Consider the following 21,366-nt stretch of genomic DNA (forward strand, 5'->3'; position numbering starts at 1 on the left):
CTACCTCAGATGGAAAAAGGGCGGTTCTTAGAAGAAATTGAAGCAAATTATTTCTTACTAAATTTAAGCATATAATTTTGGGTCTCTTTGATTCCCTGAATGATAAGCACAACCTGCAATTAACCTAACACTCTGACTCAACTCAGCCTTTGGAGTTTCTACCAGTGGCTTCTGATATTTGGAAGATTCTTGCAACCTACCAAATTTTCTGCCTCATATCCTCAGTACCTTTGGCTGAATTTCATTGTTGACTTAGCTTATTTCCAGAATTGACTTAGCATATGGGCAATGGCATCATGACTCAAAGCAATCTCTGTGTTGATAATTTTGTATTGTTTCCTCAAAATACCCTTTGCTGATAAATCATTTTGGAGGACCGAATACAAAATTTAAATGATCTTTTAGGACAATGAGAATTCCCTCTGGGGAGGGGGAAAAGGTGTTTCACTTGGATGATATACTCCTATATAAATCAGGTCACTCCAATTTCTCTCAGTTTGAAAATAGAGACCATATTCTAACAGAAGCCTTACAATTTCATGACCATTCATTGAAACTTTATGATTTTATTCTTTTATTGTGTTCTGAATTTTTAGAGCTATTGTTATTGTTTTATTTTAGTATGCTTTTCTCTCCAGTTTAACTGCTTAATATGCCATTTGAACAAAGACTATCTCAGATACTCTTTATCCTCTTTCAGCTTAACAAATATTGTTAAATAAGGAGGCATCTACTTGGGGAATTTGAAATCTGAATTTAGGCTGAATTCTACACCATGATAGAATATTTGCCTGAACGTTTTTTAACTAACCGGTGTATTTTGGATTACAAATGAAAAGGGGGAAAGAGAAATGTCCTCGCTCTGCTGACAGGGTATCCTGGTGGTTGGGCATCTTCTGAATGTTATGTGAGGTTGGTACTCTTTGATCATTCTCATACATAATAGCATCTCTCAATGATCTGACCTCTTTTATAGCTACCTTAGAAAAAGACAAAACATCTATTAGCCTCTCAATTTATATTATGTGCACAACATAATGCCACTATCCAGGACACATTCATCACAATGCTTTTTAATGAGTAATGCTCTTCAATTCTTAGCAATCCTTGAAAGTTTTATAATGACAGTTTTACACTTGTTTAACTTTTATAGAGAAACTTAATTTCAATATTGAAAGGCAAATTAAAGTTAAAGAAAGGTTTGGATATTTTCTTTAAGAATCCATCTTGGATGCTCACGTGGTGTGAAAAGTTTTTCTCACATTGTAATTGTGAATGTCATTATAAAATGCAATTTCTAATTAAACATTTCAAAATTTCTGGAAATTTTCGCATAAAATATATTAATGATCATTAAAAGTACATTTATTTTAATTGCACTGGACATGATAGGTTGCTATCTCCTCTAGATTATATTACTAATAAGCTTAGGTCACGTTACATGAATAAGCTAGACAAGGCCATAAATTAGAGCTAACCAACAGGAGGAGAGAGTTGGGGTCTGCTTTTAGACCTAATCTTTGAGAAAAATGGGCACAGAAGTAATTGCTTTAAAAAGATTTAAGCCTGAAAGATAAGTTTAGAATCTAGGGAGGCGTAATAATGTCAGGTCACGATCCAGGAAACAATTGAAAACATAGTGATCCAATGCCAAGATGCATGTCTTCCTTAGAGAATCTAGCTGTAGGAGTCTCAGATTAAGTGATACCTAAAACATCTTGGCAGGGAGAAGGTTAGTATCTGGGTAGTCTACCAATAAGTGGCAGAAATTCCAAAAAGAGGTTAGAGAGGGCAAGAGATCAGCTTGATCCTAGGACGGGACTCAAGGAACCATTTATTACAATGGTTACAAGGTTACAAGGGAAACCATTGTCTCCATAAACAAAATAATATACCTGTGCTTCAAGAAGCCTCACTGGGAGAAAGGCAGTTGGGCCCCAGAGTCATCATTTCACAGGAAAACTTCCTCTTCCTGTTCAAGCACCTCTCATGAAAGACTACTGCCAACGCCATGCTGACGTTAGGCAGCTATTTTTTCTTGTTTATTGCTCTCATCTGATTCTAAGAAGGGGTGGAACCTCCCCCTCAGAAGTGCTACAGAAATTTGTGGAGTAGTTTTGGTTGTCTCAGTAACTCAAGGATGCTGCTTTAATTTAGAGTGGAGACCAGGAATGCTCAATGACCTATATTTATAAAGCACAGCACTCTTAAATGTCCTGCCAGATATTCACATGACTGAAAGTTCTCCTTGTAATTTTCTTAGACAAGAGTCTAAACTCTGCATTTTATTACATACAAGGTATTTTTGAAATATAAAGGATATGTCAATGCAAACATTGTGTAAATTGCAGCAAGATTATATTTAGTTTTGTTAAGAACTTTACCAGGAGTTGTTGACCATTGAGAAAATCTCATCACCTAACACTGATGCCACTCATAATATTTGAGTCACCAATACCACACTGGGAGCAGTTTGCATTTGTAGCTGCTACAGTCATGGGGATTATACAAACAAAAACAACTTTGATTATGTCTTTGCGACTTCTATTATAATTGTTCCTGAGAATTTACATATTGAATTCAATACTATTTTATGGTGTTACTTCTCTTTTATTTGTCCTTTCATTAAATTAAAAAATTGCATATAGGTAGGTTAGAATATCCATTAATTTAAGAATAATAGAAAGGAAATTATAAAATATCTATTAAAAGATTTAAAAACCACTAACCTAACGTGGATGTTCAGTACTTTTTCCTCAGTTCTTCAGTTTTCCTGGGCTTGCTGAGGCAAGAATGGATGGGTTGTTACTAAGGCTCAGGGATAATAAAAGGGAAAAGGAGGGAGAGAAATACACATGTAAATATGGTTTTGTGATTTACAAGTATGATTTAAACATCTCCAATTTATGTCACTCTGTACAGTTGCCTCCAAACCTAGCCCCTGGCTTGCCTCCATAGCTGAAACCATTTCTCCCAAATAACTTGGATGATCCCAGAGTATATCTTGTTTTCCCGATATAAACCTTAGAGAAAACTTTCCAGAGAAATTCAGGAGTTACCTTTCTCACATGTCTACCTTCCACATTTTAGTTAATTGTTTAAAGCCCTATTGTTTCCATGGATGAAAACTCACTGGAAAGAGTATATGTTCCCCTCAAAGAAGACTCTGTCCTCTACTCAAATGACTGAGCCATCACTTGCTATGTGGTTGCCTTGTAGAGGGTAAGATCAATACCCCTACTTCACAAAACTGGTTCAAATGTGGAGACGAATAATGCTACCCATACACCAAAGGGGTAGGAAAAGATTTATTATTCATACCATGAGACTTTCTGATGAAAGCAGGATAAGCTGGCCTGAAAATGGCTCAAGCAAGGAATGGGTAGCTTTGGTTTTTATTGTGGTTGGAGACTGGGTTGGGGTGAAAGTTTCTATTTGGGCTGAGGTTTGTATGGTGTGAACTTTCCCACCTGAATCAAGGGAGGGATGCATATTAGCTCTTCAGCCTGACTTATCAGCTTTCCCTAAGGTGAGGCAAAAGGGAAAATGTGACTGGTGGGGCTTGAAAGCCTTCAGCGGTCAAACATCAAAAATGGAGTCAGACTCTTGATTACATGACTGTATAGAGAAAGTCAACCATATGAAAATACAAAACAAAACCCAGAGCATCCATATAACATAAAAGTCTAAATAATACCACTGGATCTTCTAGAAGGGTTAACAAAATAGGATTTAGGAATAGAGACGTAAGCTGAAAATCCATTTTCAGATATGGACACATGAAGAAGGACTGCTGCTCAAGGATTAAGTGAAAAACCAGTTGTAAAACTTAAGCATTATAACTGATAAAGCTAGATATAAGGTTGAATGGTTGAATATCTCCTGTCATAGGCCCTAGGCCTGGGAATATGCTTGACTAGATAGTAATCAAGGGGCCTGAACTGGGGAGGAAGACTATAAGTGGGGCTCTCTACTGTAATGATATGTATTTCAGTGAACATTGCTTCCTAACCAAATTACATTTTCTATAAAAGTTTGGAAATTATTTTCCTTTTAATTATAATCAAGAAATTCTGGGTGCTATCACAAAAAATTTCTTAACACAATACATGTACATGTTGCTTTCTTACATCACATTCCATTTGGTTGTTCAATGAGTGATTTTCCATATGGAGAGTTTGGGAACCAGATTTGGTCCATCTGATAACTTTGATATCTGTTAGGGCCTCACTGGCATCTGCTGTTCCTTTACTTTCAGCTGGTTGACAAATGAAGAGAGAAAGGATGGAGGCCTATGCATGACTTTTGTGATTAGTTCTGGATTTCACATACATCATTTCAGTCCAGAAGCAAGTCACATTGGAGTTCCAGTCCAGTCATAAGAAAGGCGAAGAAAGTGTTCCAGCATCCCTAGGGAGAGCAAATGGGATTAGTGAGCATCTACTCAGTTTCTGTCACACATGAATAGGCAAAATCAGTCAAATATAACTTTGTACTAATGATGACATGAAAGTTTCACTGTAACTGGTCATTTTGATATTGAGCATAAGTGCTTAAGATATAATTCCTCATTTATTGACTATAGTCAAAATGATGAAAGGCCAATTTATTGGTTATATAAAAATTGTTTTGTTTTAGTAAATTTAAGTTGAAAGTTTAAAAAAAAATTGGTTAATTTCTTACTCTCCATACTTTTCTATCAGTGAAACATAAGATATTCTTAGTAGAACCTTCATATTCTAATCTTAATGGCAATTTCTGTAAATTAAGCAAGTTATTATTGGTGTGATAATCAATTCAATTGTAAGAAAATCTTGAGTAAAATATATTTATTATAGAGCAGAATTGAGTAAACAGCTGTCCTCATCTAGGACAAAAACTCATGGTTTTTTAAATTTTAAAACCACCTTTATTTTAAACAATAATTTGTCAAGACTTCACACATCACAAGAAGTGATCAAGGTAAGGCTGGATAAATATTCCAGAGATCTTTGGAAAGGATGCTTTAAATGAATGGGAGATTATCCGTCTAATTCTAAAATTTTTTGACTCCATGATACCATTACAATGAAACTTAAATCAAGCATTTCCATTCTCCCAAACATTATTATTTATAAATGACATTTTTATCCTTTGTTTCTCCTGGAAAGCTCATAAATTTCATAGTTACGGTTTTCTTAAGCACATTTTCTTATAAGTAAAAAAGGTGAGAAAAAATAGTTTATTAACTGCCTATTCCTATGTAAAAACTACCTCAAAACTTAGCAACTTAAAGCAACAACTTTTATTTTGTCACAGAGACTGTGGGTCTGGAATCTGAGGAGTGGTTTAGGTGGGTCGTTCTGCTTTAAGATTTCTCAGGAGATTTCAGTCAAGCTGTTGATTGTAGCCACATTTTCATTAGAAGGCTTAGCTGGGGGAGGTTCCATTTAAAACTCACTTGTGGTTATTAGTAGGCCTCAGTTTCTTGTTGGCTGTTGACTGGTCAGAGATTTTAATTCCTCAGATTTGGAACACCCCCATAACCTGAAAAAGTGTCCTCAGGATATGACAACTGCCTTCTGAAGAAGTGACTGACAGTAACATTGCTAAGAACAATTTAAAGAACGAAAATATGAAATCAAAGTAGATATGGTAACAGAAGATGATAAGAAGTAAGTATTAGAACTCAGGAAACAAATGGAAGAGAAAAATAAAACCATTAAAGAGTTGAAACTCTCATTATTGGTAATATAGAGGCAACTGAAAAGATAGGAATATAGCAACCAAATTTGAAACAGTCTGACAAGTAGGAAAAGAATAAAGATATAAAACTTGTTACAGAGATAATAGAGAAGACATTTTTTTTAAAAAAAAGAAAAAGCCAAGGTATGCCAAAGTGGTACGAGGAGAACAGAACAAATGAAGAGAAAATCTTCTTGAAAAAGAAAGTCTTGAATCTGTAAATTATACAACATGACTAACACCAAGACGTATCCAGAAAAAGTCTTGAGATTCAAGGATAAGGAAAGAGTCCAGGCATAAAAAGCAGTCTCTTGGGAGTGGGGAAAGTCATCTTGGACTCAGACATCATCTTGGTAATGTTATGTGTGTTCAGAGAGTAGAAGAATATCTACAAAGTCATTAGTGAAATTGATAGTGAACACCTAATTTGATACCTAGCCAAGTTGTCTTTCAATTATAAAGACAACAAACAGATATTCTTCACCATGTAACAAGGAATATAGCACATATGATCTTTTTATTGAGAAAGGATAAGAAACTTAGAAATGGAAAACCATAGTGAGGAGAGACAAGTGTTTAATCTCATAATAAGATGACTTATGAATAATAAACTATGTGAACTGTGACTAACAAACAAAACTGTGAAAATCTAAGAAGTAAACTTCAGGGAAGTGAGAGAAACTATCTTAATGTCATTATTCTTTGTAGCAGATACTCACCAGACCATTTCTAAATTGAAACAACCCTCTTCTGAAGAAGGGGCCCTCTTGAAGTATGAACCTGATATTTCACAGACAATAACCTCTAGCATTTTAGGTTCAGCCAACTACAAATATCTTGTAGTCTGTTAATAAAAAGTCTGGTAAAAAAAAACACTCAAAAACATAACTCCTGGGAGAAATTAACGTTGTGTTTGATGGCATCTGCCTGCTGCGCAGGTAACTCAAAAGTTTTATCTGGTTAAAGATTTTGATTTATTGGTTATCAAGATCTTTGTGATGATTTAGTGTCATATAAGTTTTGAAGTGCATCTCCACAAGTTATGGATTCCATCAAGCCAAAAACTGAAAAATGTAAAGACATTGCTTTAAGTAATGCATCTTCATTATCAATAGATAGAGTTCAGTACTGCAGGATAATGAATCAAACTGTCTGTCTGAGATTACCTGTCATAATACCTTCTTGATATGAAGCTTTGAAAATCAATCTATTCAGAGATAAAATCATCATTGATTACCCTTTGCAGGGGACTGAGAAGCTCTACATAGACTCATGCTCTTTCATTCCTTATAATAAACTTAAATTCTAAGAGAGAAAGGAAAGAGAGAGAGAGAGCAAGAGAGCAGGCTCAAGTGAGCACATGCTAAGATGCTTTGGAAAGTGACAATGAACACAGAGAGATACCTGACAAAGTACAGGCAGTAATAATGGAATACATGTTGTTGAATCTAGTACCTTATTTTTCAGCCTGTAATTTACTAGATTTTACCCCTCTGCTTTTCTCCAGCCTGGCAACACTTTCTTTCTCTTGACCTGTTTTGACAATTTCAGAACATAAGATTTTGGACCATAAGAACCTTAGTTAAAATCAACAATTTCTATGTGGCTAATTTTTCAGAAGTCTCCTCTCAGAACCTCAGAGTTTTCATCTTTGAACTAGAATTAATTATAATACTCAACTCAGAGAATTAAATACTAATATATACAAAAGTGCGTTATGAAAGTTATAAGTTTAATAATAATAATAATTATGATTATAAGTGATAGTAATAGGAGTAGTAATAGTAGCGGTAGTGATAATCAGGTTCTAGAGTCCTACAGCCCTACATTTGTATCCTAGGTCTGTCACTTATTTGCTATATAACTGTATAAATAATTAATTGTAACTTCACTTTCATCATCTATAAAATGGGATTAATTTTAGTCACATGGTTGTTGTGAGTGTTGTTTGATATACTGCACGTAAATTATTTAGTATAATGTCTGGAAGATAGTAATTATACTACAAGTAAATGTTAGTTTTTATTATTATTAATTAATACTTATGAGTACTTGTGATGTTCTAAGTATTTATAAACGTTGATGTTGATCAATCCTCATAATAGTTCTGTAAAGCAGACATTATTATCCACAATTAATAAATGAAGCAGCAAAGAATAAAAATAGTTGGCTAAAGGCTAGAAAATGATGATGGTACCAGAATTTGAACCCATGTGTCTTACTCTAGTGCTCAAGAGTTTTGTAATGTATGCAAATATGTATATTTATTAAATGCTAGGGGCCAGCCTGGTGGCGCAGCCGTTAAGTTCGCATGTTCCGAGGCTCGGCGGCCCAGGGTTCGCTGGTTTGGATCCCGGGTGCGGACATGGCACCACTTGACACGCCATGCTGTAGTAGGCATCCCATGTATAAAGTAGAGGAAGATGGGCAGGGATGTTAGTTCAGGGCCAGGCTTCCCCAGCAAAAAAGAGGAGGACTGGCAGTAGTTAGCTCAGGGCTAATCTTCCTCAAAAAAAAAAATTAGTTTTATGCATCATAGGTATTTATGGTATTAATTTAAATAATCATACAAGCATACCTCAGAGATACTGTGGGTCTGGTTCCAGACCACCACAATACAGAGGGCATGGAAATAAAGCTTGTCATATGAACTTTTTGGTTTCCCAGTGCATATAAAATTTATGTTTACGCTATACTGTAGTCTATTAAGTGTGCAATAACATTGTCTAAAAAAAAGGTACACTCTTTAATTAAAAAATACTTTATTGCCAGAAAAATGCTAACCATCATCTGAACCTGCAGTGAGTTGTAATCATTTTGCTGGTAGAGAGTCTTGCCTCGATGTTGGTGGCTGCTGACTGATCAGAGTGATGGTTGCTGAAAGTTGGAGTGGATGTGGCAATTTCTTAATATAAGACAGCATGAAGTTTGCTGCATCAATTGACTCTTCCTTTCATGAGCGATTTCTCTATTGCATCTGATGCTGTTTGATAGCATTTTACCCACAGTAGAACCTCTTTCAAAATGGGAGTCAGTCCTCTCAAACCCTGCAGCTGCTTTATCAGCTAAGTTGATGTAACGTTCCAAATCCTTTGTTGTCATTTCAACAATCTGCACTGCATCTTCACCAGGAGTAGATTCCATCTCAAGAAACCACTTTCTTTGCTCATCCATAAGAAGCAACTCCTCATTCATTAAAGTTTTATCATGTGATTGCAGCAATTCAGTCACATCTTCAGACTGCACTTCTAATTCTAGTCCTCTTGCCATTCCTACCACATCTTCAGTTCTTCCTCCACTGCAGTCTTGACCTCTTCAAAGTCATCCATGAGGTTTGGAATAAGCTTCTTCCAAACTCCTATTAATGTTGATATTTTGACCTCTTCCTATGATTCACAAATGTTCTTAATGGCATCTAGAATGGTGAATCCTTTCCAGAAGGCTTTTCAATTTATTTTGCCCAGATCCATCAGAGGAACCACCACTATAGCCTCCTAATCTATAGCCTTACAAAACACAGTTCTTAAATAATAAGTCAGGCAAGTCAAAATTACTCCTTGATCCATGGGCTACAGAATGGATGTTATGTCTGCAGCATGAAAACACCATTAATCTCATTGTACATCTCCATCGGAGTTCTTGGGTGACTAGATGCATTGTCAATGAGCAGTCATATTTTGAAAGGAATCTTTTTTTCTGAGTAGTAGTTCTCAACACTGGGCTTAAAATATTCAGTCAACTATGTTGTAAATAGATGTGCTGTCATCCAGGCCTTGTTATTCTATTTATAGAGCACAGGGAGAGTAGATTTAGCATAATTCCTAAGGGCCCTAGAATTTCAGAATAGCAAATGAAGATTGGCTTCAATTTAAAGTCACCAGCTGCATTAATCCCAAACAAGAGTCAGCCTGTCCTTCGAAGCTTTGAAGCCAGGCATTGACTTCCCCTCTGTGGCTATGGAAGTCCTAGATGACATCTTCTTCCAATATCAGGCTCCATCTACATTGAAAAATCTGTTGCTTAGTGTAGCCACCTACATTAATTCTCTTAGCTGGATCTTCTGGATAACTTGCTGCAGCTTCTGCATCAGCCCTTGCTGTTTCACCTGCACTTTTAAGTTATGAAGATGGCTTCTTTCCTTAAACCTCATGAAACAACCTCTACCAGCTTCAAACTTTTCTTCTGCAGCTTCCTCACTTCTCTCAGCCTTCATAGGATTAAAGATAGTTAGGGCCTTGCTCTGCATTAGGCTTTGGCTTAAGGGAATGTTGTGGTTGGTTTGATATTTTATTCAAACCACTAGAACTTTCCCCTTATCAGCAATAAAGCTATTTCACTTTCTCATCATTTATGGCTTCCCTGGAGCAGCCATTTTAATTTCCTTCAAGAGACTTTTCCTTTGCATTCACCACTTGGCTAACTGTTTGGTGCAAGAGGCCTAGCTTTCAGCCTATCTTGGCTTTCAACATGCCTTCGCCACTAAATTTAATCATTTCTAGCTTTTGATTAAAGTGAGAGATGCGCGACTCTTCCTTTCATTTGAACACTTAGAGGCCATTGGAGGGTTAATTGACCTAATTTCAATATTGAGGTGTCTCAGGGAATAGGGAGGCCTGAGGAGAGGGAGACAGATGAGGGAATGGCTGGTTGGTGGAGCATTCAAAATACATACAACATTTATTGATTAAGTTTGCCATCTTACGTAGGCACAGTTCATGGAGTCCCAAAACAATTAGAATAGTAACATCAAAGATCACTGATCACAGGCCATCATAACAAGTATAATAATAATTAAAAAGTTTGAAATATAGCAAGAATTACCAAAATGTGACACAGAGACACCAAGTGAGCAAATGCTGTTGGAAAAATGGCACCAATAGACTTGTTCAATACAGGGTGGCCACAAAACTTTAATTTGTGAAAAATGCAATATCTGTGAAGCACAGTAAAGCAAAGCACAATAAAATATACCTGTATTTTTAATGTGTAAAGACCAGAGGGATTATTTTTTCATGATTTGATTGTGCAGTTTAATTCTAATGGAGAATTTGACAAGGTTTCATGTACTTTTCCACATGTTTATAAATTCCTTGTGATGCAACAACAAATACAATATTATGTCAATAATTTTGTCTTGATTTATCAAATCTCTTACTTTATAACTTAGTGTAAAGAAACACATTTCAGTTATTTTCATGTAATTTTTTTTGTTGTAGCTTAAGAAAAAGAACCTCAGCTAGGTTATCAAGGACTCAAAAAAAAAAAAAAAAAAACTTGTCAGTGCCTACCCATTGTGAGTGCTCAGGTTTTATTGGCCAAATATTTAGAATACCATGAACACTTTTGTTTTTCTTTGTCCAAAAGAATGCACAGGTAATATGTTTAAAGAAAGCAAATCAATTTACTCTAGACCCATTGTTCTAAATATGGAGGAATACATCTTTTTCAGTAATAATTTTTTAAAGCTTGAGTTTCTTGGGGCATTCATTCTTGCATTTCTTTCCTGATATTTTCTTGTGGTTATCCACAGAGGATGAAAACCTCCAAGTGTTTAGTACAGCATTGGAAATATGTCTTTCCTAAAATCTTCCCTCTTCATTTTTATAAGGCGGTCGTTTCAAATGAGAATGATTTTGACCCCACTGGACATTTAACAATGTCTGGAGACATTTTTGACTCTTACTCTTCTACTCTTTGGGGAGGTATGTTACTGGAATCTAGTGAGTAGAGGCCAGGAGTAAGGGTAAACATCTTACAATGCACAGGATAGTCTTCATAACAAAGAATACTATCCCAAAATGTCACTTGTGCCAAAGTTCAGAAGCTCCATCTAAGGTTATCATGGAATCACATTTATAATTAATAAAAATAAAGCAAAGGGGGCTGGCCCCGTGGCCGAGTGGTTAAGTTCGCGCGCTCCGCTGCAGGCGGCCCAGTGTTTCGTTGGTTCGAATCCTGGGCGTGGACATGGCACTGCTCATCAAACCATGCTGAGGCAGCGTCCCACGTGCCACAACTAGAAGGATCCACAACGAAGAATATACAACTATGTACTGGGGGGCTTTGGGGAGAAAAAGGAAAAAATAAAATCTTAAAAAAAATAAAAAATAAAAATAAAAATAAAGCAAAAAGTTTTACTTTTTCTTAAATTCACAATTCAGGATGCTATATATCCTAGGTATGCATATACTTCTGTAAATTCTTATGCTGCTGCAGGCTTACAGGATGTATATTCCCCCTGCACATTTTCTCATCATTTCTCCAGTAGAATTATCTTAAAACTCCTTAAGTCCAAGCTGATATTTGAGGCCCATTTTTATTTCTACTTTTCTGTGAAATTTTAATTAGTTTAAAATTACCCTTATCATAGGATTTCTCTGAAATTCTAATTTGCTAATTAAGATAGACTCTAGTATCTGCATATATTAGGCACTTAACAAATTTAAATGCTCTTACCTCTTGGCTTCCTTTAATGCCTTTTCTCTTCTGATCTCCTTATTACTTTATTTACCTACTGGTGAACACTTAGTTGCAGTTTTGACGTTTTTATTCGGTTATTTGACTTTTTTTGAAAGTATGCCTCATTTATTCCACAAGAATATATTTATTTGCATTACATCATTTTTCCCTTACACTCGAGCATCATTGGCACTAAATAGTGCTTGACTGAATGAATGAAGAAAGGAATATGTGAAGAACGCATGAGGACAAATGTTTTCATATCTTTAGTACCCAAGTAGTAACACAATATGAATTCATGACTTTTTCTTTACTGTACATTATTTTTAACATTCTAAGATTTTACAAAGTTTTAGGTTTTAAAAAAAATCTTTGTTTAATATTATTTTCCTTAGCTCTTCTTTAGATGAATACAATGATATATATATTTTAAAATGTGCGATACCAATGTTTGAGATGTTTGTTTTTCCATTATATATATCATATTTTTAACAGCAGCCTTAGTCAATCACACAAAAAATTTCTATTTAGGTCTCTGCAACTTACTAAAACAGCATAATTTACTAGCTATGTCTTTCATTTGGTAATTTGTCTGATGATTACAAGGAAAGAGCAGGAGAATTTTGAATATAAAGTGGAGAAAAAACAAAATGTCTTGATATTTTGAGAAACTAAACCGTGTCGTTTTTGGTCCTTACAGAAAGTGTGGACTATGGGCCAGTATTTGTACAAGAACCAGACGATATAATTTTCCCAGCTGATTCTGACGAGAAGAAAGTAGCACTGAACTGTGAAGTTCGTGGCAATCCAGCTCCCAATTACAGGTAGAAATTCAATATTAATCATTTTTCTTGTCTTAAGAATTCCCTTCAATGAGATTCTGACACTCCCAGGGAGCATTATAATGTCTCAAGTAATTTTTACATATTTTTCTTCTGATTTTTCCTAAGATGGCTTCGAAATGGAACAGAAATAGATTTGGAAAGTGATTATCGCTACAGTTTGATAGACGGGACCTTCATTATAAGCAATCCAAGTGAAGCAAAGGATTCTGGTCATTATCAGTGTTTAGCAGTCAACACTTTTGGAAGTATTCTTAGTAGAGAAGCTATACTTCAGTTTGCCTGTGAGTAAAGTATATGTTTTTCTTCTTTATATGTATATAGTGTGTATATATGTAATTTTAAAGTTTACTTAGGCAAAAACGTAACACTTCAGATTTAAAAATAGTCGTAAAACCTTGGTAAGGACCAGAACTATGCAAACAATATATTTCTTCCTGAGTTATTTTGAAATTCCCTGAAATATATGTCTTCTTCAAATAAGCCCAAGATACTAGTCTGAGAGGTTAAAAATCCTGTTCATGAAAGCAGATAGTATTAGAATTCAAATATCTTTTGAAACCTAGTAATAAAAAAATAGATTTCTCATTCTTTTTGTCTGCTTTCTAAAATATTGCCTTATCTGCTTTTATTTTTCTACTGTCTATTATAGTCACTTATTGCTACAGACTCTTCTGGACATGAGATAACATATTCTAAAAGTTCTGCTTGTAGTCAGGTAACCAAAGAAATGCCTCTGAAATGCTAATATTTCAGATTCTGACTATAAATTCCCTCCCATGTGTCTCAATTTTTTATTATAAAAAAGATTCCACATGTAATCATATATATATTCTAGAATGTATACATTTTCTAAATTAGGTCATATATGTATGTAGTTAACTATACTTATTTCTTAAAACTCTTGAAAATATTTCACTTATGATAAGGGATTACACCAAATTGAGGGAGGGTACTGGGTGAAAAAAATCTTGGTACTATTTCTTAATACGTAACCCTACTTGAATTTAAATACTTGAGGATCACAATCTCTAAAAAATAGATAGGAAGACCAGGAATCTTCATGTTAATAACGCGTATTTAACTATATTGGCTACACAATTTATCACAAAATGATTTTTAAGTTAAAATTACACCCTGAAGATGGAATAATTGATTTTTTTCTATATAATCTTCCTCACATGTTATTTCTAATTAACTCAGAATCTAGGCACACTATTAGTGGAGTATAAAGGAGAAAAGGAATGATAATGGATGCAGTTTGGAGAATATTGAGCTAGGTTGTAAAAAAAATCTAAATGTTATCTCTTAAAGTAGATTTTGCTAAAGAGTGCAAATAGGTACTTTACATACACCAAATATACCAAGATAGTAGTCTAAATATACTCCTTTTATTTTAGAAAATATTACGTGGTGTCTCATAGAACCTAATACTTTTCAGTATGCACATTAAGAAAAGTAACCTAATAAACAGAGTCAATAACCCTCCTAATGGCTCCTCTGTTCAGTAGAGCAGTCTTTTCAAGCCAGATACAGCAAATCCAGAGAACATGATGTACAAACATTACTGGCTCATACCTTTCTCTTTATACTATCTGACACAAGTGCACCAGTTAGCAATAGCTTGTATTGTTTTTCCCTCAAACCAGCAGTGGTGGCAAAGTATGCAAAGTTGTCTGCATGCTTCAGAGCAGAAATCTATTTACTAGAAGATCCTAGGTGTTTATATGATGCACTTCCTTCGATTCCTGCCAAGACCGTTCACAGCTGTCAAATACTCACCCCCACCTGGAGTGAGCACATCAGCACCAGCATTTACAGTTCAATGACTGGGCAAAGGAAGCTCTATCTATCTGTCTGTCTATCTGTCTGTCTGTCTGTCTATCTATCTATCTAATCTATTCAGCATCAAGCTGTCCTGAACTTAGTGTAGAGCAATATTTGCTTTATTTTTAACTTAAACATTATGGTAGACATACACATGCATTCACTGGTAACACCTTATGACTCTCTCTCTTCCCACTCTCACCCCACCTAACTCAGCACTGTGTTCTGGAGGCCAAATGTGTGCATAAGAGCCCATAAGCGCCTGGTTGAAGCAGTCAGTCACTTACATAAGGAAGGTCACTTCTGCCTCAAAATTACTCCTCTACCTAGATGCCTTTATGTCTATATTGAGGATATAAACAAATGGATCCTTTAGCTTTAGTTTTATCTTGTTTCCAGGTGATCTTTGAGAAAAAAATGCACATATAGCTGGTAAAGAGAAAGGGTTAAGACTCCATCAACTTGCTTTCTGGTATACCTAGGAGTGAGCATGCATGCTACAGGATTCTAGGAGTCAAGGTGATTTTGTGATTAGGGGGAGAAAATGAGGTAGGAAGTTGGGGAGAAAAGGGAAAAAAGGCTTCTGAAAAGAAGTGAAAAGATATGAAGGTAAAGTGAGATTAAAAACTTGGTAGCAACTTTCCTTTACATAATGATTTTCTATGTCCAGCCTAATAGATTGATAGAGAATGAACTCACTATTAATTGTCCATAGAATATTTAATGTTCAAAGGGTGTTTGTGGGTAGAGGAATGCTCATTACTATTTACATATTAAAGTAGCAATCATTAACCCTTTATATCTATCAACCTCTATTTACGTAAAAATTTAAATATTAATTACATGTCTATCTCAAAACTAATATATTTAGTAAATTTAGATAATTATTAAAATCTATTTAATTATATTAAATATTCATATCGAATGCACAAGTCTGTTAAATGTTTTAAATGTCATAAAATGAGATAAAACTTACAAATTATGAAAATTATTACAAACCTTTTTCTGAATACTTTTAACTAAATTTTGTCTTGTACTTATTTTTGACACTTACTTTTATGCTTTACTCAGTTTACAATATTTTTATGATATAAACATTTTTATCTTCTATACATTAATTTTATCATATATTATACAGTAATTTTATCAGATGTGTGTTTCTACACTGTACTAGTGCAGTTGTGGTCTTCTAGAATCAAATAGAAAGGAAGAACATGTGACCCAGGCCAGAGTCAGTCTCCGAGTTATCAACCAATTGCATTTTGTTTACTCTCCTCAAATGCCAGACCTATTTAACACACTCGGCCTTTTTTATAATTTGAACATTGTTTATATTATATCAATGACACTTTAAATCTCTAGCTTTTACATACGCTTTTGCTTTTTGGAGTATGACATCTTTGCTTAAAATGATGTGATTCTAAGATTCATCGGACAATGTTAAATAAATATTAGATGGATTTCCCCTAATTATATTCATAGAAAAAAGTACTAATGTGTATTTTATTAATAGATACATATTTAATTGAAGAACCAAGATATCCGTATGTTAACGATTCCATATTTATTAAGGATAATAAAATTTAAACATATCCTATTAGAAACATCTTCCTTTTGGAAGAAAATTATATGTATACACTGTATATATGCACACACACATTATATTAATCTTTCTGATTTTCAGTATCATTAGGATCACATGAGTTTTTACAGAGTCAACTTATTCATATCCATATACATATTGTCATAATTTGGCTATTTGTCATAATTCAGTTAATGCTAGCTTCTTTGTCCTCTTATTAACCAGAAATATAGTTTAAAACATTCTACCTTTCTTCTAATAACATCTTGATCCCCTGCCCATCCCCCCAGCGAAGCACAGATTCAACTATTTTTCATTGACCATAATGCGTAATGCTATAGAGACTAAAATCTAGGTGCTAGAAATGCGTATAAGATTGTTCCAAATAAGTTCTGGAGGCGAGTAGGATGACATTAATATTGCTAAACCAGTTTAGCAGAAGAGATTTTAAAAAACAATTTTTTAAAAAATCTTGAGTTGACATTAGTAGCTTATATGTATTGATTGCTTACTTCTATGGAAAACAATGCTCTAAATGTTTTAAATAAGTTAATTTATTTCATCCTCAAAATGAACACGAGTTGCTTTGTTTCGCTTCAAAGTTTTATTATTTTTTAGATGGTGTATAGTTAGGACTTAGAAAGCCAAATTTTCTAAATGAATTTGAGACAGGGCAAAGATGACTGTGGCCATTATCAAAAGCTGATAATATCGTCATTGATCCTGGCTTTGGAAGAGAACAGTGATAAGGAAGTGAGTGGTGGCACCTTTACCTGGCAATGTAGCAATAATAAAAGGTGTATGTAGTGTGTGGATAAATTATGTGAGTGTAAAACAAATCCAATTTCCTTTAAAGTTTTGTTCCAATTCTCTTGTTACCTAACATATCAATAATACAAAACAGCAAATATATATTTATACGATAATTATTTTATTTTGCTAATATATTTTATCTTAACCTCATTTCAAAGGTGATTTATTGGACTTGCTATATAAAATCATGTGCCATAAAAGATAAATATGTAAATAAATAAATGCAGCACCAGGAAAAATATATTTCATAATGAGAGATCAAAATAGGGTAGGTCATAAAGTTTCATAATTATTGTGGTCAAGACATAAATATTTCCCTGGGACTCCTAGTGGTCAGAGAGAAAAAGGAGAATTCACTTAGAGGACTCTAATTTCCCCTGAGTTCTCTGAGAGAAGGAAATCTTTTCCTGACATTTAAATTTGTAGAAATTTCTCATTTGAGGCTTTATATAGAGATCTCAACATTCCTATATCAATTCAATAGCAAGTTTAATTAGCCTGACATAAAACCAAACTAATTTTTTAAATGTAACTAGAATCTAATCATGAAGCTATTAACTTTATTCATTTATAAATCTTTTTTTCAATTTTCATTTAAGCGGCTAATGGATTTGAGCAGCTGCTGCACATTTGCTCATCTTCCCCTTTTAACCCACCCCTCGCATGTCTAAATATCTACCCAGGAGGATCTTTCATTTTAAGTTCTTCCTAAATGAATATTTATAAACATGACTCAGCTTAGTTAATGTTAATAATGTACTTTAGCATTAATAAATAGGTATCTCATAAGGGTCTAGTAAAAATTAATGAGGTGGAGAAGTCACGTCTGTGAACTGCTTTTTAAGTTCAGAAAGAAAGAGACAAATAAACATAAAGTTGGAGTATTACTGCTAGTGATGATTGTTACTGGTTATCAATAAGATTATTTTTGACAAAGTATATTTTCTTTCTGTAGCTTATGTTCATCATGAGGATAATTTTCTCACCTAGGATAGTGATTTCTCTTCAGTGACAAGCGAGAATACACCATATAAAACTTTGTCACTCGATTAGCTTATTACCATGCTGATGAGAATTTGGAATTGATAATGTGACACTGCACACTTCTAAGATATCCTTCAAAAATGCACAGTTCATAGCAATCTCTCCAAAGTTTGGATTCTTAGAAATAATTCATACCAGCAAGTCAAACATAGAATGAATCAAGAATAAAATCTCCTCGTGCTGTCTCTTGCTTCAAAAATATCTTTATATGCCATCCCTGGTAAATTGATAGTTCATATCTAAATTCGAACATATTGCTTTTTAGAGCATTTAGATGATTTAGATCCAGAATATTCCATTAGTTTTCCTTAAAGCTGTTGATTAAAATAACCTCCTCAACTCTCTGGGAGATTATATGATTTTTATAGACTTCGTATTTAAGCCCTTTAATTTAACCTTTCCTTTTCATATGAAACTCAGAAATTACTACTTTAGCTTTTTCATAACTTTTTCTCTTAAAGTAAAATTGACCTTACACTTAAAACCACATTTTACTAGTTTTTAGCATCTAATGAAATTATTTGAATAATTGCTAACTCCCCAGTATATCCAAAGCTTTAATTCATTAGTCTGTGAGGGTTTGTCCATCATAACTTTATTATACCTTTTGAGTATTAATATGAGTCACATTGGCTTGTGTGATTTTATTAGTTGTAAAATTATCTGCTTTTATTACAAAATAAATTAATATTAGTTTGTAATTTTGTGTTCTATAAAAAAACTCATTTTTAAATAAAATCATTATTCAAAGAACATGGTTTGTCTTCCTTTAAAAGGACAATTATTCTGATCACAATACATATAGTAACTGTGACTGCATGACTCCTTGACAAAGCGCAGTATGGATTCTTTGATAGAGATCACAGGAAAAAATTTTAAAATTAAAAATACACAATTTTATGCTTTACAGGAAAGTTATTGAGTGAATCAAAATTGAAATCTGTGCCAGATTGTCATCAAATCCTTAATACTGTTACATAACTTTTAAATTTGCAAGTATTTTATTTATTAAAGTTTATCCAAATACATATTTATTTATGGAAAACATGAATAATTCTGTCCATATATGACAGATGACCTCCAGCAAAATGACCCCATTTACCTGGCTTGACCAGGGGTAGATTTGACCTCAGTGTTTCTCTTCTTCTTTTTAGAAATGCAGAAAGGCAATTCTTCACTCCTAATGTGTGAAGTAACCGGAAAGAGCAGAATCAGGGAGTGTGTGAATCGTCTGACCCTTCCTGCTAAGCACATAGATCTAATTCATTGCTCCTTAATCCTTAGCAGACTGTCTGTAGAGGCCTTTCCGAAGCACAAAACATTCCAAGACACAAAAGTACAATGGAGGGATTTTTTATATTGAAGAATAATTGACATACAATATCCTAGCAGTTTCAGGTGTACATCATAGTGATTCACTATTTATGTACATTATGAAATGATCACCACGATAGGTCTAGTTATCATGTGTCACCATAGAAAACACAATGGAGTTTTAAATCTCAGTCCTAGTGCCAAGTTTACTTGATAAAATAACAGCTTCCTCTCAGGGTAATTTATAATCCTGGTGAAGATGAAGATACTAATATAAACCAAAAAAGTATAAACGAAGGGGCAGATATGGAATATGAGTACTTTCTAAGATTATTTTATCCTGCAAAAACCCTTTCTTTGAGGGACAAGTCAGAGAGGAACATGTATTACCCATGGATTTCTTATGCCTTGATTGCATATTCACAGCACATGTTAAACATTGCTGCTCTTCATGTCTGTGAATGGATGAGTGGATGGATGGAAAGATGTAGATAATGATAGATATGGATGTATAGACATGTATATGGATATGTATAGATGTGTATATGTATGTATACTTATGTATGTATATGTATATATGTTTGTATGTACACATGTTTAATAACAATAACACAAGATTAAGCCTCAATAGTAATTGAGTACTTAAAAGCCAAGCAAACTGTTAAATATGTTTAATGCACATCGTCCCCTTTAATCCTCACATCAGCCTTAGGAAGGGAGTTCTTATTGATCCAATTTTAAATGGAAAAAAAAGTGAAACTCAAGAATGTCAAGTTATTTTCCCAAAGTCACACACGTAGTAAATGGTAAAAGAGCTGCTCCAAGTTAGATCTATCTTTTCAAACTGCATACTTCAAATCTACCTTGTGCTATCCTATACCATACTTGAACTTGCATTGCATTTTTTAGCATATCTGTAGTTATTTTATTCATAAAACATTTATTCAATTCCTACTCTATCTTGGGCATTGATCTAGTTGTTAGGGAGCCTATAATGAGCAATGCATATCCTCATAGAGCTTGAGTCCAGGAAAATCAGTACAAATTCCTCAATTCCATATCAATTCCCTTAGTTCATACACTCATTATCTCCCCCTGAACTACTGGGAAAATTGCCTACCTGGCACCCCTGCCTGCTTTTTCTACTCCTTAACACCTCTCTTCTCCACCCTACCCCACCCCACTAAAATTCCTCTGTACTGTTTTCTGAAATGATCTGTGTAAAACACAATTCTGACCATGTTGTTCCTGCATAAATCCCTGATGGCTTACCACCATTGCACAGAGGTTTGTAATTTACCCTATAAGTGTACAGAGGGCAGAGATAATCAGAGGGTGCCTCTAAGAACATGTACCCAAAAGAACTCTGTAGAAGTCAAGTTAGGAGGTCACTTCAATAATCTAGGTAAAAAGGACTTAAATTCCCTGATATGTTGGATATAATAGAATAGATATGTGTAGGAACCTCCAAAATAACTGAAAATTTGAAAATGATTGGATGAATGAGGGTGGAAGTGTAAAAAATATGGAGGAGTTAGAATGACATCAGGACTCTAAGCTTTCCTCAATTCAACTGAATAGTTTATAATGCTGCAACATAATCAAGTCACACAGAGAAAAGAAGTAAGTTTCCGGGAGAATAAAATAATTTCACTTTGAGGCAATTTTATTCTTAGTTTCAGGATAAAACACTAAATATTTCAAAATATTGGTTAGTACTCAGGAATAGCATGTGAGAACTGTCCCCAAAACACATTGAGT

At 34.2% G+C, this 21,366-nt stretch overlaps 1 protein-coding gene across 1 annotated transcript in view; it reads left to right on the plus strand.

Annotated features, from left to right (window-relative positions):
• The window catches only part of CNTN5 (contactin 5), a 488,151-nt gene that overhangs the window by 57,172 nt on the left and 409,613 nt on the right, over positions 1-21,366 (plus strand). Inside the window, exons 3-4 of the mRNA XM_046638244.1 lie at positions 12,884-13,007; positions 13,134-13,309. Coding sequence (XP_046494200.1) covers positions 12,884-13,007; positions 13,134-13,309 — 300 coding nt within the window. The remainder of the gene's footprint in view (positions 1-12,883; positions 13,008-13,133; positions 13,310-21,366) is intronic.

This window comes from Equus quagga, chromosome 14 (assembly GCF_021613505.1).
Source record: "Equus quagga isolate Etosha38 chromosome 14, UCLA_HA_Equagga_1.0, whole genome shotgun sequence".
NCBI lineage: Eukaryota > Metazoa > Chordata > Mammalia > Perissodactyla > Equidae > Equus > Equus quagga.